The following is a 15,171-nucleotide window of genomic DNA, read 5'->3' as shown; positions in this document are numbered from 1 at the left end:
GAATCAAAGGCTAGACTTAGAAAGAAGCCTTAGATAATCAGAGCCTCCTGCACCACACCCGAGGCTCAGCTGCTGTCCATTACATGCCTTGCTCCTACGGGTTTCCCTCCTTTTGAGGAGTCCTTCTCCAGAATCAGGTGCTTCTTCTTAAGGGGGCATTGCTGATTTGCCTCTTAAGACGATGGCACTCTCTGGGACTAGGGGGTCACTCAGCCTCTGAAGCAGTGTTGCCCTCTTCTTATGGGGATGGAACTACAGAACTCTCCTCTGAGGACCCAGATCTCCAGAATGGGATTCCTGATTCCATGGATCAGAGCTTGGAGTTGAAAGCCCTACCCCTGGGAAGAACCCCAGGAGGCTCTGTAAACCAAACTACGGAGCCCAGCTGGCTAAATGAGGCCCACAGGCTGTGAGTTCTACACCCATGTATTAACTTGAACAAGAGTGTCTTCCCTTTTTAAGAGGTGGTTCAGACTTTACCGAGAGATTCATTTTGATGATTACATGATGCAGATGTGTGTGTGTGTGTGTAGATGCTTGAGAGATAAGTTGTGGCCCACTTCAGGGAGCTCTGGGTGAAGTGTCCTGCGGTGTGGACCCTCTTCTGTCAGTGGTAGGGTGACCCTATGAAAAGGAGGACAGGGCTCCTGCATCTTTGACAGTTGTATTGAAAGGGGGAAATTTCAGCAGGTGTGCTTTGTATGCAGGCAGCACCTGGTGAAATTCCCTCTTCATCTCTACAGTTCAAGCTGCAGAAGCCTTGCCCTCTTTTGTATCTGGTCCCTCTAGTATAGCTCTTGCAGCTTTCACTGTTGTAATGAAGAGGGAATTTCACCAGGTGCTGCATGCATACAAAGGACACCTGCTGAAATTCCCCCCTTTCAATACAACTGTTAAAGTTGCAGGAGCCCTGTCCTCCTTTTCATAGGGTCACCCTATCCAAGCGGTGCAGGACAAGTGGTTCTAACCACCCTTTAAATGTCCCACAATGCCCCAGAACAGCTACAAGTGAGTGGCATTGTGGGAAATTGGAAGTGGGGTTGGTTTCAGCTGCCTGGAAATGGGCTGCAGGGGCTGCGGTTTTTTAAGCAGGGGGGATAGGATAGGTATCAGGTAGACCCTATCCTGGAAATGGGGGCACTGGCAGATTCGAAGAGGTGTCCAGACATCTCAAGAGAGCCAGCGTGGTGGTGCAGTGGTTAGAGTGGGACTCAGTTGATCTGGGTTCTAGTCCAAACTCAGTCATGGAGCTCCCTGGGTGACTTTGGACCAGTCCTTGAGTTTCAGCCTAACCTACCTCACAGGGTTGTTGTGAGGATAAATGAAGAGAAGAAAAGGATCATATAAGCCTAGCCTTTGGTTCATCACAAGAAGAAGAAAAGCAGCATATAATCATCATCATCATCATCAACTGGCCATGTAACAGGATGATGTAAAATTCTGGCAGAAATGGACTATACAGACAGCTGCAAAAATAATAATTCACCAACAACTGGCCATCAAATTCAACCTCATCAAACAATCTACATCATACTATACATACTCACCCGCAAAAATCTTAGAAAATGCAGATCATAAAATATACTGGGTCAGAGCAATTCATTCAAACAAGACAATACCTTTCAAAAGACCAGACATAACTGTTACAGCCAAAAAAGAAAAACACAGGTACCTCATTGACATAGCAATACCTAATGACAAAAATGTTGTAGAAAAGGAAGAGGAAAGGAGAGGAAAGTTAAAGAACTTTGGCAACAGGAAAAAGTCAAAATCATTCAGTTTCATCAGTCACTGGCATCACATCAAAGAAAACTATACAGAAAACCTTCAGAAACTGGACTTATCAAAATACATCCACACCAACACCCAGAAAGTAGTCATACTTAAAACAAGCTCAATTGTCAGGAAATTCCTGTATCAGTAAAAGGCAGCAGGACTTGGCAAAGCCCGTCATGTTCATTTAGAAAAACTGCCATGGGCAAGAAAAGAGAGATAATACTGATAAAGATGATGAAGAGGATGAAGAAGTATATCATAGAATCATAGAATAGCAGAGTTGGAAGGGGCCTACAAGGCCATCGAGTCCAACCCCCTGCTCAATGCAGGAATCCACCCTAAAGCATCCCTGGTTGTCCAGCTGCCTCTTGAAGGCCTCTAGTGTGGGAGAGGCCACAACTTCACCAGGCAACTGATTCCATTGTCGTACTGCTCTAACAGTCACGAAGTTTTTCCTGATGTCCAGCTGGAATTTGGCTTCCTTTAACTTGAGCCCGTTATTCCGTGTCCTGCACTCTGGGAGGATCGAGAAGAGATCCTGGCCCTCCTCTGTGTGACAACCTTTTAAGTATTTGAAGAGAGCTATCATGTCTCCCCTCAATCTTCTCTTCTCCAGGCTAAACAGGCCCAGTTCTTTCAGTCTCTCTTCATAGGGCTTTGTTTCCAGATCCCTGGTCATCCTGGTTGCCCAATATAAATATTGCCAGTTAAAGGGACGATCTGATGCATGTTTAGACAGACAGAAGTCCTACAATTCCCAGCATGGAAACCCACTTTCAACTTCGCTTACCTCACAGGGTTGTTGTTGTGAGAATAAAATTGAGAGGAGGAGGATTATGTATGTCACCTTGGGTTCCTTACAATAAGAAAAAAGACAGGATATAATGTAATAGTAACAATAACAACACACATTCACTCCCCCTTGGCTCTCTCCTGCCAATGTTTCTGTGTTTCTCTTCCTTTTAGCATGTCAAAGACATCATTCTGCAGTCCAATCCGTTACTCGAAGCCTTTGGCAATGCCAAGACGGTCAGAAACAACAACTCCAGCCGATTTGTAAGTCTTTGTGGGCTTTTTTCCCCATATTAAAATATTACGAACCTGCCCTCTGTCAATAGATCTCAGGGCTAGGGATGACCATTGCTCAGAAATCCACTTCTTTTCAGCATGACAAGGTTCTGCATCCCTTTAAATAGAAAGGACAAGATTACACCTGGTGTGGAGAAGGTGGAGAGGGAGTCATTTTTCTCCTTCTCCCATAATAGTAGAACCCAACAGGGTCATCCCATGAAGCTGGTGGGTGGGAGATTCAGGACAGATGAAAGGAAGGACTTCTTGGCACAGGGCATAGAGAAATTATGGAACTCACTACCACAAGATGTGGTGATGGCCTCCAATTTGGATGGCTTTAAAAGGGAGTTGAATGAATTTCTGAAGAAGAAGGCTATCCATGGCTACTAGCCCTGATGGTTGGGTGCTATCTCCAGTATTCAAGGCAGTAAGCCTGTGTGCACCAATTGCTGGGGAACATGGATGGGAGGGTGCTGTTGCACCATGTCCTGCTTGTTCATCCCTGGCCGATGGCTGGTTGGCCACTGACAACAGAGTGCTGGACTAGATGGACCCTTGGTCTGATCCAGCAGGGCACTTCTTAAGTTCGTATGCTCTTATGACTATATGCCCCAAGAAAGGCACCCAAAAGCCTCAATGCAGGAGATTCTGGGGTGTTGATTTCTGATTCCTGCACCCTAACCCCTTGCGTTGATCAAACTGTCTCGCTGATTTGCCTACCCAATCTGCTGTGCCTCCCGCCAGGGGAAATACTTTGAGATCCAGTTCAGCCGTGGGGGTGAGCCAGACGGGGGGAAGATCTCCAACTTCCTGCTGGAAAAATCCCGGGTGGTGAGCCAAAACGAGGGCGAAAGGAACTTCCACATCTATTACCAGGTAATGGAGCTGAAGGGATATGTGGTGTCCTCAAGGGGACGATTATGCACCTGGCATGTGCCACGATGCGCCAGCTGCATGGCCAGCCATAGGCATGGTTGGGCATTTATGAGTGTCCTGGAGCTGTTAAGGGTTCTACAGCAATACCCCCTTAAGAAGAAGCACCAGATTCTGGAGAAGGACTCCTCAAAAGGAGGGAAACCCGTAGGAGCAAGGCATGTAATAGACAGCAGCTGAGCCTTGGGTGTGGCGCAGGAGGCTCTGATAATCTAAGGCTTCTTTCTAAGTCTAGCCTTTGATTCCAGCTGGACATCAGGAAAAACTTCCTGACTGTTAGAGTAGTTTGACAATGGAACCAGTGACCTAGGGAGGTTGTGGTCTCTCCCACACTGGAGGCCTTCAAGAGGCAGCTGGACAGCCATCTGTCAGGGATGCTTTAGGGTGGATTCCTGCATTGAGCAGGGGGTTGGACTCGATGGCCTTAGAGGCCCCTTCCAACTCTACTATTCTGTGAGTCTGTGATATGTCAATCCCCATTTTCGTTGACCTTCGGTGCGCACAGAATATTATCGTTCCCTCAATCCTCTCACAGCAAGGCCATTTGGGATGTTCAGGCAAACTTTTGCCAGTGTGCCAAGAGTTTGTGTCATTGTGCAACTTCTCTTTCCCCCCCCCCATGACTTCTTGCTTTCACAGCTCATAGAAGGTGCTTCACAAGACCAGAAACACAACCTGGGGGTTATGACCCCAGACTATTATTATTACCTGAGCCAATCGGACACGTACAAAGTGGACGGCACGGACGATCGGAGCGACTTCAGCGAGACCATGGTGAGCGGCCGTAATCGGCAGTGAGGTCAAGCACTGTTTGCACCTGAAATTCATGCTCCAGTACATTAATTCTCTGTAAGGGCTGGAGCATCTCCCCTAAGGATCTTGGAATTGTTGTAGATCACAAGCTGAATATGAGCCAACTGTGCGATGCGGCTGCAAGAAAGGCAAATGCTATTTGGGGCTGCATTAATAGAAGTATAGCTTCCAAATTGCGTGATGTACTGGTTCCTCTCTATTTGGCCCTGGTTAGGCCTCATCTCGAGTATTGCGTCCAGTTCTAGGCTCCACAATTCAAGAAGGATGCAGACAAGCTGGAGCGTGTTCAGAGGAGAGCAACCGGGATGATCAGGGGTCTGGAAACAAAGCCCTATGATTATTATTATTATTATTATTTATTTATTTATATAGCACCATCAATGTACATGGTGCTGTACAGATAACACAGTAAATAGCAAGACCCTGCCACATAGGCTTACAATCTAATAAAGTTGTAGTAAACAATAAAGAGGGAAGGAGAATGCAAACAGGCACAGGGAAGTGTAACCAGGCACCGGGTAGGGTGAAGCTAACAGTATAGAGTTAGAACAAACTCAATATTTAAAAGCTATAGGGAAAAGAAAAGTTTTTAGCTGAGTTTTAAAAGCTGTGATTGAGTTTGTAGTTCTCAAGTGTTCTGGAAGAGCGTTCCAGGCGTAAGGGGCAGCAGAAGAAAAAGGACGAAGCCGAGTAAGGGAAGTGGAGGTCCTGGGGCAGGCGAGAAGCATGGCATCAGAGGAGCGGAGAGCACGAGCGGGGCAATAGTGTGAGATGAGAGAGGAGAGATAGGCAGGAGCTAGACCGTGAAGAGCTTTGAAGGTCAGCAGGAGAAGTTTATATTGGATTCTGGAGTGAATTGGAAGCCAATGAAGAGATTTCAGAAGTGGAGTGACATGGTCAGAGCGGCGGGCCAAGAAGATGATCTTAGCGGCAGAGTGGTGGACAGAGACCAGTGGACTGGTGTGAGATGAAGGAAGGCCAGAGAGAAGAAGGTTGCAGTAGTCCAACCGAGAGATAACCAGTGCGTGAACGAGAGTCTTGGCAGAAGAGACAGACAAAAATGGCCAAATCTTGGCAATATTATACAGGAAGAAGCGATAGGATTTAGCTACTGCCTCGATATGAGGAGTAAAGGAAAGTGAGGAATCAAATATAAAGCCAAGACTACGAGCTTCCTTGACCGGAGTAAGCATGACATCGTTGACAGTAAGAGAGAATGAGAGGTGAGGAGAAGGTTTAGGAGGAAAAACAAGCAGTTCAGTTTTTGCCATATTAAGTTTCAAATGACGATGAAGCAGCCAGGCTGAGATATCTGAAAGACATGCCGAGATACGATCGTGGACATCAGGAGAAAGTTCCGGAGATGAGAGATATAGTTGTGTGTCATCGGCATACAGGTGATATTGGAGGCCATGAGATTGAATAAGTTTACCCAAGGGCAGCATGTATAGAGAAAACAGCAGCGGGCCAAGCACCGAGCCTTGCGGAACCCCTACTGAAAGGGGAAAGGAGGAGGACGAGCTGCCGTTAGCCGACACGCTGAAAGAGCGACCCTCTAGATAGGAGGCGAACCAGTTATAGACAGAGCCACAGAGTCCAAGGTCATGGAGGGAATCTAAGAGAAGATCGTGATCAACCGTGTCAAAGGCTGCAGTTAGATCAAGGAGAATAAGAACGGAATAATGGCCTTTAGACTTGGCAGTAAGAAGATCATTGGTGATCTTGGTAAGGGCTGTTTCAGTGGAATGCAAAGGACAGAATTCAGATTGAAAGGGATCCAGAGCAGAGTTACTAGAGAGAAAGTCAAGAGAACGAGAGTAGACCACACGTTCCAGGATCTTTGAGACAAAGGGCAACAGAGAGACAGGTCGGTAGTTAGACAGAGATAGTCGATCAAGAGTGGGTTTTTTGAGAATGGGAGAGACTGTAGCATGTTTAAAAGCAGAAGGAAATGAACCAGAGGACAGAGAAGAATTAATGATGTGAAGCAAGGACGGGAGGATAGCGGGGATAAGATTAATAAAGACGCGAGAGGGAATCGGATCACGGGAACAAGTGGAAGGCTTCGACGAGCGCAGTATTTTAGACAGTTCATCAGTAGAGACCGAAGGGAACGCTGAGAGAGTTGCAGGAGGAACTGACAGGTGAGGGAAAGGAGCTGGAAGCGGAGCAGAGCTGGCCAGATCGGAGCGAATAGTTTGGATTTTAGCATTGAAGAAAGAGGCAAAGTCATTGGCAGCCAGAGAGGCAGGGAGAGATGGTGGATTAGGCTTCAGAAGAGAATTGAAGGACGTGAAGAGCCGCTGAGGGTGCTTGGCATTTGACTGGATCAACGTTGAGTAGTGCTGCTGTTTGGCCAGTGAAATGGCAGAAGAGAAAGAGGTGAGAACAAATTTGTAATGGACAAAGTCCGCCCAGTCCTTGGTCTTACTGCACAGGCGTTCGGCTGCCCGGGAACAAGAGCGAAGGTAGCGGAGGAAAGAGGTGAGCCACGGTTGGGGTTGAGAGGGGCGAACTATCCGAGTTGTAGATGGAGCAAGATTATCAAGAGTTGAAGATAAGGAGGAGTTAAAGGAGGAGACGGCTGAGTCCAAGGAGGCGGCTGTGAAGACAGAAGGAAGAGAGGAGGCTAGAGACTGAGAGAAAGCCTCATAGTTGATAGAATGCAGGTCACGACAAGGGCGTGAAGCGGGGCGTGAAGGAGGGGGATTGTGAGTAATATTGAAAGAGACTAGATGATGATCTGACAGAGGAAAGTCAACAGTAGAAAAGTCCAGGACAGAGCAGTTCCGAGTGAGGACAAGATCCAGACAGTGTCCAAGGGAATGTGTGGGAGCTTCAGACCAGAGCTTCAGATCGTACGAGGAAGATAAGGAGCGAAATCGTAGAGCTGCAGCATCGTGAAGGTCATCTACATGGATATTGAAGTCACCCAAGATCAGAGTAGGAGAGTTGTCAGAGAGGAGAAAGGACAGCCACGAGTCGAGATCAGAGAGAAATTTAGAGGATGAGCCAGGGGGGCGGTACAGAACTGCAACCCGCAGTGGCAGAGGAGCGAAGAGTCTCACCACATGTGCCTCAAAGGAGGAGAAACAGTGTGAAGGTGGAATGGAAAGAGGTTGGAACTGGCACAAACTCGATAATAAAAGACCCACACCACCACCTCGACCCTCTGGGCGACTCGAGTGAGAGAAAGAGAGTCCTCCAAGAGAGAGGGCAGCTGAGATGGCGGTATCATGGGCAGGAAGCCAGGTTTCAGTAAGAGCAAGGAGGTGGAGAGATCTAGAGAAAAACAAGTCCTGGATGACAGGGGCCTTGGAAGCAATAGAGCGACTGTTCCATAAGGAACACGAGAAAGGCAGCTGGGAAGGGGGGAGACACCGAATAGGAACTAAGTTGGGAGAGATGAAATTGGAGCGAGCCATAGGGAACAGATTTGAGGAGAGAGATAGCAAGTAGGCAGGGAAGTAAGACATGCGCAGGACGGGATTAGCCAGAGCTAGCCTGGCCAAGACCAGTATCAGCAAGCAGGAAGGCAGGCACAGTGAAGTGCAGACAGATAGGGTATGTTAAGGCAGTCGCATTGCCAGAATAATAACCCAACAGTGCAGGAGAGCATGTCCTGTAGCAGAAGTGAAGACCGGTCCGGGGCTGGGGTTCTTCCTCTGAGGTAAAGAGTTCCGCTTGACGGCTTCGCACCCACGGCTGGAGTCTTAATTACCTGCAGGAAGGGAGCAAATCAGGGGAGCAAATCAGGGTTTCAGTTTCAACTGGCCAATGCAGGCGTTCCTTTCTTCCCTCCCACCCAACTCTGCAAAATGAGGAGTGATTGAAAGAACTGGGCATGTTTAACTTGGAGAATAGAAGATTGAGGGGAGACATGAGAGTACTCTTCAAATACTTAAAAGGTTGTCACACAGAGGAGGGCCAGGATCTCTTCTCAATCCTCCCAGAGTGCAGGACACGGAGTAACGGGCTCAAGTTACAGGAAGCCAGATTCCAGCTGGACATCAGGAAAAACTTCCTGACTGTTAGAGCAGTACAACAATGGAACCAGTGACCTAGGGAGGTTGTGGGCAATCCCACACTAGAGGCCTTCAAGAGGCAGCTGGACAACCACTTGTCAGGGATGATTTAGGGTGGATTCCTGCATTGAGCAGGGGGTTGGACTCCATGGCCTTAGAGGCCTCTTCCAACTCTGCTATTCTATGATAGCAGGGAAGGTGACAACAGCTGGGATTGTTCAGCTTGGAGAAAAGGAGGCTGAAGGGAGACGGAATAGAGGCGTGCAAAATGATGCATGGCATGGAGAATATGGACAAGGAGTCACTTCAAGGGGGACGATTCTTGCTTAGGCTTTGGTGTTGAGGCAAGGTAGGCACTCCCCGAAGTGCCCCAAGTTGAATCGGGGCCATTTCGGAGGCAAGTTTGAGGGACTGTGCACAGCTATATTTAACCCACCGTTGGTTGTCATGTCATCAGAACCCATTCTGGTTTTCCTTGTATGCATGTTTTTAATTCTCTCATTCTCTCTCTCTCTCTCTCTCTCTCTCTCTCTCTCTCTCTCTCTCTCTCATTCTCTCTCTCTCTCTCTCTCTCTCTCTCTCTCTCTCTCTCTTTTTTTTCCTCTCAATTTCACTTTCTTTGCCCTGGGCTGTGTTCTGCAGAATGCCATGGATGTGATTGGCATCACAGGTCAAGATAAGCAGCTTGTCCTACAGATAATAGCTGGTATTCTTCATCTTGGCAACATTGGCTTCCAGGAACAAGGCAACTATGCCCAGGTGGAAAGTCCAGATTGTGAGTAATTGCTTCGGGCTAACCTATCAACTAGGAATGAGAGGCAGTGTGGTGTAGTGGCTAGAGTGTTGGATTGGGAGTCAGGAGAACCGGGTTCTAGTCCCCACTCAGCCATCGAAACCCATTGGGTGTCATGTCTCTCAGTTGCTCGTGCTTTCAATAGGACAAGAAATGAGGAAACTTGCTAAGTGATCCACAAAGCTTTATTTTAAGCAACAAATGTCTCTTTAACGTCTCAAATGTCCATAACTTCAAATTGCTGGTGCGGTGGTAGTTTCTGGCGTAATCTCTCTGACTTTCTCATGGCCTCTGTCTGCTCTGAGCATTTTCGGTTATGGGGGACCCTAGCATCAGTTAGCGCGTCAGAATGATCACCTCCGGAAGCTCTCTTGCCTTTTCACTGAGCTTGTTGGAATTGGCCTTGAAAAGGTAAGCTCTGGAGGGGGGCCACTCCCAGCTGAGGCCTCTCCCGTGAGAGCTTCCTCCTCCACTGGTACAGGTTGGCTGGTGTCTGGCACTGCGTCTTCTAGTTCTGAATCTGATTCTGATTGATTACCTGAAACACCTTCTCCCGACACAGGGGCATTAGGGTTAGACATGACACTGGGTGACTTTGGGCCAGTCACAGACTCTCAGCCCAACCTACCCCACAGGGTGGTTGTTGTGAGGATAAAATGGAGAGGATAAAATGGAGAGGAGGAGGATCATGTATGCCACCTTGGGCTCTTCAAGGAGGAAAAAAGTTGGATAATAATAATAATAATAATAATAATAATAATAATAATAATAGAACAGACACAATACAGCTGCAAAAATAATACTTCACCAACAGCTGGCCATCAAATTCAACCTCATCAAACAACCTGCACCCTACTATACATACTCACCCGAAACTATCTTGGAAAATGCAGTTCATAAAATATCCTGGGACAAAACAATTCACACAGAAAAGACCAATACCTTGCAACTGACCAGACATAATGGTTATAGATAAAAAGAAAAAGAAAAACACACCTCATTGACATAGCAATACGTAATGACAAAAAATGTTGTAGAAAAGGAAGAGGAAAAGAGAGGGGAAATATACACCACTTGCTATGGAAGTTAAAGAACTATGGCAACAGGAAAAGGTCACAATTTTTCCGTTTGTCACATCAGTTACCGGCGTCACATTAAAAAACTACACAGAAAACCTTCAGAAACTGGGTCTATCAAAATACATCTACACCAACAAACAGAAAGCAGTCATAAAAACATGCTCAATAGTCAGGAAATTCCTGAATCAGTAAAAGACAGCATGACTTAGCAATACCCATCATGTCCATCTAGAAAAACCACCATGAGCAATAAAAGAGAGATAATAATACAATGGGTGAGAATTTAGTTTCAATTCATTTTTGATAATAATTTACCAAAATTTGCAGATTTCTTCATATTTGGGATGGAAAGAACATAAGCTTTTAGAAAATATCAGTGCAGGGGAAAGTGAAACCCACAGGTTCGTCTATGCCTAATCTAAATGGGAGTAAAAAATATCATCCACAAATTTTGGAAACCTTTACAGAGCTTAACAGCAGAGGTGATGAACCTCTTTCAGCCTGAGCGATAAATTAAGTTTCAGGTCCCTTTGATCTTAGTCTAGTACTCTAACCACTACGCCACACTGCCTCTTGATTCTGGGTTCTCAGCTCACTGGAAATGCCATCTCTTGCTATACTGCATGATGAAGTGGGTAGAGTGCTGGACTAAGATGTCATGATCAGGCCTGTTCCCCTTAGTGTGGGGGAAGGAGTTTCAGGCTATCAATCAGAATCAGATTCGGATGCTGAAGAAGGCAAGGTCCAGAGGCAAGCAGGGTCCGGAGTCCAAAAGCAAGCAGAGTTCAGGGGGTTGGACTCGATGGCCTTGTAGGCCCCTTCCAACTCTGCTATTCTATGATCAAGCAGGGCAAAAGGCAAAAGGCAAAAGGCAAAAGGCAAAAGGCAAAAGGCAAAAGGCAAAAGGCAAAAGGCAAAAGGCAAAAGGCAAAAGGCAAAAGGCAAAAGGCAAAAGGCAAAAGGCAAAAGGCAAAAGGCAAAAGGCAAAAGGCAAAAGGCAAAAGGCAAAAGGCAAAAGGCAAAAGGCAAAAGGCAAAAGGCAAAAGGCAAAAGGCAAAAGGCAAAAGGCAAAAGGCAAAAGGCAAAAGGCAAAAGGCAAAAGGCAAAAGGCAAAAGGCAAAAGGCCTGGGATTGCAGGTAGTCAGTAATGGACTGCAGCAGGCACAGGAGACTGTGTTGCTGTGGCAAAACTGGAGTGGAATTGCAGTTCTTATATAGCCGGTCCCTGGCTGCTCCCAGCTGGTCTGCATCAGCCCACCTGGGAGTGCTTGCTGGTCTGAACCTGGATCCTGCAACTACCCTGCGCCCACCAGGTGGTGCTGCAGGAGAGAACCTGACACTGCCGCAGGTTCAAACAAGTGGAGCTAAAAGCAGGCAAGAGACAATCAGCTCGGCTAGCTTCTTGCCAAAGGCTTCTTCAGACGAATCCTCCTTGAAGTTAAAGGGACTCAGGGAAAAGACCTTCACTTTTGTTGAAAGGACAATTGTCTCACATAGTTATCTAGGGGAGCTGTGCTAAGAAAGATAGTTCTTAATGATATCCACTCCCAACTATATAGTGTGTCTCAAACCTGTTTTTGCAGTTTATTATCCCATCTTAGTTTTTGTTTACCATGTTGGACATAAGGCAGTTCTGAAGTTCTTTTGTTCCTTCGCTCCCATGCTCCTTGTAGCTCCAGGATCGTTGGTTGATGGTCGCTTTCCGGTTGGTTCCTTACCGCAAAGTTCTTTACGTACGGGGCAATTTGTAAATCAGCTAAAAAGTAATCAATTACACTGCCCCCATTTCTGTTAGTAAAGGTAAAGTTTGCCGTTGTATCATCTAGACCCGTGCCATTCAGAATAAGTATGTTAGATTTATATATTAGTCTAAAAAGGGATGCTGCTTCTTCATTGAATATCCTGTCCTTAGATTTCTTTGGCGGTAGGTGTTTGATTTCTTCATTAATTAATGCATTTTTTTTCTGTTCTCACCCATCACCAATCCTAGCATTAAAATCCCCCATAATGATAAACACACTTGGTGGATTTTGTGAATGTATTGTGTCCATGAGGGATTCTAACTTCTCCCACATATCAGGGTCATAGATAACTGATCCTTTAGAAGGTCTATGGATGTTAATACACACAAGTCTTATATCTTTATATTTAATCAGTTGGATTTGATTTTGTATTTGATTTGTAACTGGCTAAAACCCATTCAGGGTTGCCATAATAATAAATGAAACATATAGTTAGCCAAGTTTTAGCCTAGAGGAAAGTTCCTAGTGTTTAACCTCTCTTCAGGTGTGAAGAGATGTTTATTTGTTGAATAAAGCTTTGTGGATTACTTGGCAGACCTCTTTATTGTCTTGCACGGCAGTGGGAGGGCTTGGAAATTCAACATGAGGCCAGAAAGAGCTGAGTTGAAATATCTGACTCAGCCCCCCCAAAACTTGGGCCCTTCTTGGGCCCATGCTAACCTACTTCACAAGGTTGTTTCATCCTGAACTTCCTGGAGGACGTTGGACGCGTGCAAATGTCAAAGATGAGAATGAATTCCACAGTTCCAAACATTCCGCCATGCTGTCTTGAGACATCAACGGAGACTTCTCCTTCTCGCCCAACCCAGTGCTTGCTTTTCCGGCCTACCTCTTGGGTATCGACAAGGAGCGCCTGAACGAGAAGCTCACCAGTAGAAAAATGGACAGCAAATGGGGCGGCCGGTCGGAGTCCATCAACGTGACGCTCAACGTAGAGCAAGCTTCCTACACCCGCGATGCCCTTGCCAAGGGTCTATACTCCCGTGTCTTTGACTTCCTGGTGGAGGTGAGTGGCTTTGTTCTGCTCCAGCACATATTGGGGGATAGAAACCTTTCTGGACAGTGACTGTAGAGTGACAACTTGTGTGTCGCTTCCAGCTCTATGGTTCTTTGAACACCATATCAGGCAGAGCGTTTGGAATTCCTGGAGATTTTTCTCCAAGGCCCCTGAACAAGCTGAGGGTCTGGTTATCCCTTCTAAGTCTCTTGTTGAATACCAAATTTGAAGTGAGATGGGGGATGTTCATTTTGATGGGATTGGACAACCTGTTTATCCAACTCTATGGTGCAGGATAAACTGCGCCATAGATATGGCCAACTCTTTTTTGCAGCAGTGGTTGATGGGATACCATCGGGAGGACCAGGGAGGAGAGAGGGCGGAGGAACTGTCAATCAAACATGGATTTTACTCAATTCCATGGCAGCCCGCAGTCGCTCAACAGTGGAGTTAGAACACGTGTGGGGCACCCCCCACCTAGAAACTCAACTCGTGAGTGGAGTTTTCACTAGGGGTGTGCACTGACCCCCCGCTCTGCGCCGCTCCACCCATACTCCGCTCCTCTTCGCCGCGGAGCTCCGGCTCCGAATCGGAGCTCCGCAGTGGAGGGGAGTGGTGCCAGGTAAGGCCGGGAGAGGAGGGCGGGGGGGTTACCGGGCCCTGCCGCCGTCGCCGCCCGTGTGGTGGCAGCAGCAGAGCACGGTAAGGGATCAAGGGGGAGGGGGGCCTTACCTCCGTCCGCGGTCCGTCGGCTTCTTCAATTGAGCCTGCGGTTCAGCCAGGAAGCGGCCCAGGCTTCCTGGTTGAACCGCGGGCTCAATTGAAGAAGCCGAGGGACCGCGGACGGAGGCAGGTAAGGGAGAGGAGGGGGGTTACCGGGCCCTGCCGCTGTCACCGCATGGGCGACAGCGATAGCGGCAGGGCCCGGTAAACCCCACTTACCTTTCCGGCGGAGCTCCGGATCAAGGCGAAGGATCCGCCTTCACCTAGATCCTCTTCGCCACGCTCCGCCGGCCCCCCAATCCTCTTTGCCTCCACCTTAAGGGGAAACTAGGGATGTGCTCCGCTTCTAATTCACTGGTCCGATTAGAAGCGGAGCACATCCCTAGTTTTCACCCTGCGTTGACTAATGTGTGGTCTTAACTGAGCCTATGGTTCTTTGAATGCCAGCACACATGCAGCCATCTGATCCTGAACTTCATACCTTGTTTGCTGCTAATAAGTCTCCTTTCTTCTAGTCCATCAATAGGGCCATTCGGAAGCCATATGAGGAGTACAGTGTTGGAGTTCTGGATATTTACGGTTTTGAAATATTCCAGGTAGGCTTAGATATGGAGCTAGTCGATGTCGAACCAGAAGAAATTCTGGGAAGAATTTCAACGGGTGGCCTAAATGGAAAGTGATCTGATTCGGCACGTTTATTTGACTTATATTTAGTGATCAAAGCTAAAAGAAGTAATTTTATGTCGTAGGAGTCAGAAGTATTTAAAGCACAATGCTTGACTGAGAAATAAATTCAATGAACTATGTTCCAATCTGCACATATTTATTTATTTATTTATTTATTACATTTTTATACCGCCCAATAGCCGAAGCTCTCTGGGCAGTTCACAAAAATTAAAATGACAATAAAACAACTAACAGGTTAAAAGCACAATTATGAAATGCAGTATAAAAAGCGCAACCAGGATAAAACCATGCAGCAAAATTGATATAAGATTAAAATACAGAGTTAAAACAGTAAAATTTAAATTTAAGTTAAAATTAAGTGTTAAAATACTGAGTGAATAAAAAGGTCTTCAGCTGGCAACAGAGGGAATACAGTGTAGGCGCCAGGCGGACCTCTCTGGGGAGCTCGTTCCACAACCGGGCTGCCACAGTG

General features: G+C 46.9%; 1 protein-coding gene across 1 annotated transcript in view; it reads left to right on the top strand.

The window, feature by feature from the left end:
- Nucleotides 1-15,171, top strand: part of MYO1F (myosin IF) — a 60,176-nt gene that overhangs the window by 22,981 nt on the left and 22,024 nt on the right. Inside the window, exons 6-11 of the mRNA XM_063147111.1 lie at nt 2,743-2,832; nt 3,592-3,723; nt 4,420-4,554; nt 9,261-9,393; nt 13,102-13,298; nt 14,528-14,608. Of these exons, the coding sequence (XP_063003181.1) occupies nt 2,743-2,832; nt 3,592-3,723; nt 4,420-4,554; nt 9,261-9,393; nt 13,102-13,298; nt 14,528-14,608 (768 nt within the window). The remainder of the gene's footprint in view (nt 1-2,742; nt 2,833-3,591; nt 3,724-4,419; nt 4,555-9,260; nt 9,394-13,101; nt 13,299-14,527; nt 14,609-15,171) is intronic.

Source organism: Elgaria multicarinata, chromosome 23, assembly GCF_023053635.1.
Source record: "Elgaria multicarinata webbii isolate HBS135686 ecotype San Diego chromosome 23, rElgMul1.1.pri, whole genome shotgun sequence".
NCBI lineage: Eukaryota > Metazoa > Chordata > Lepidosauria > Squamata > Anguidae > Elgaria > Elgaria multicarinata.
The sequence above is the reverse complement of the archived record's forward strand: the minus strand, read 5'-3'. Positions and strand labels throughout refer to the sequence as shown.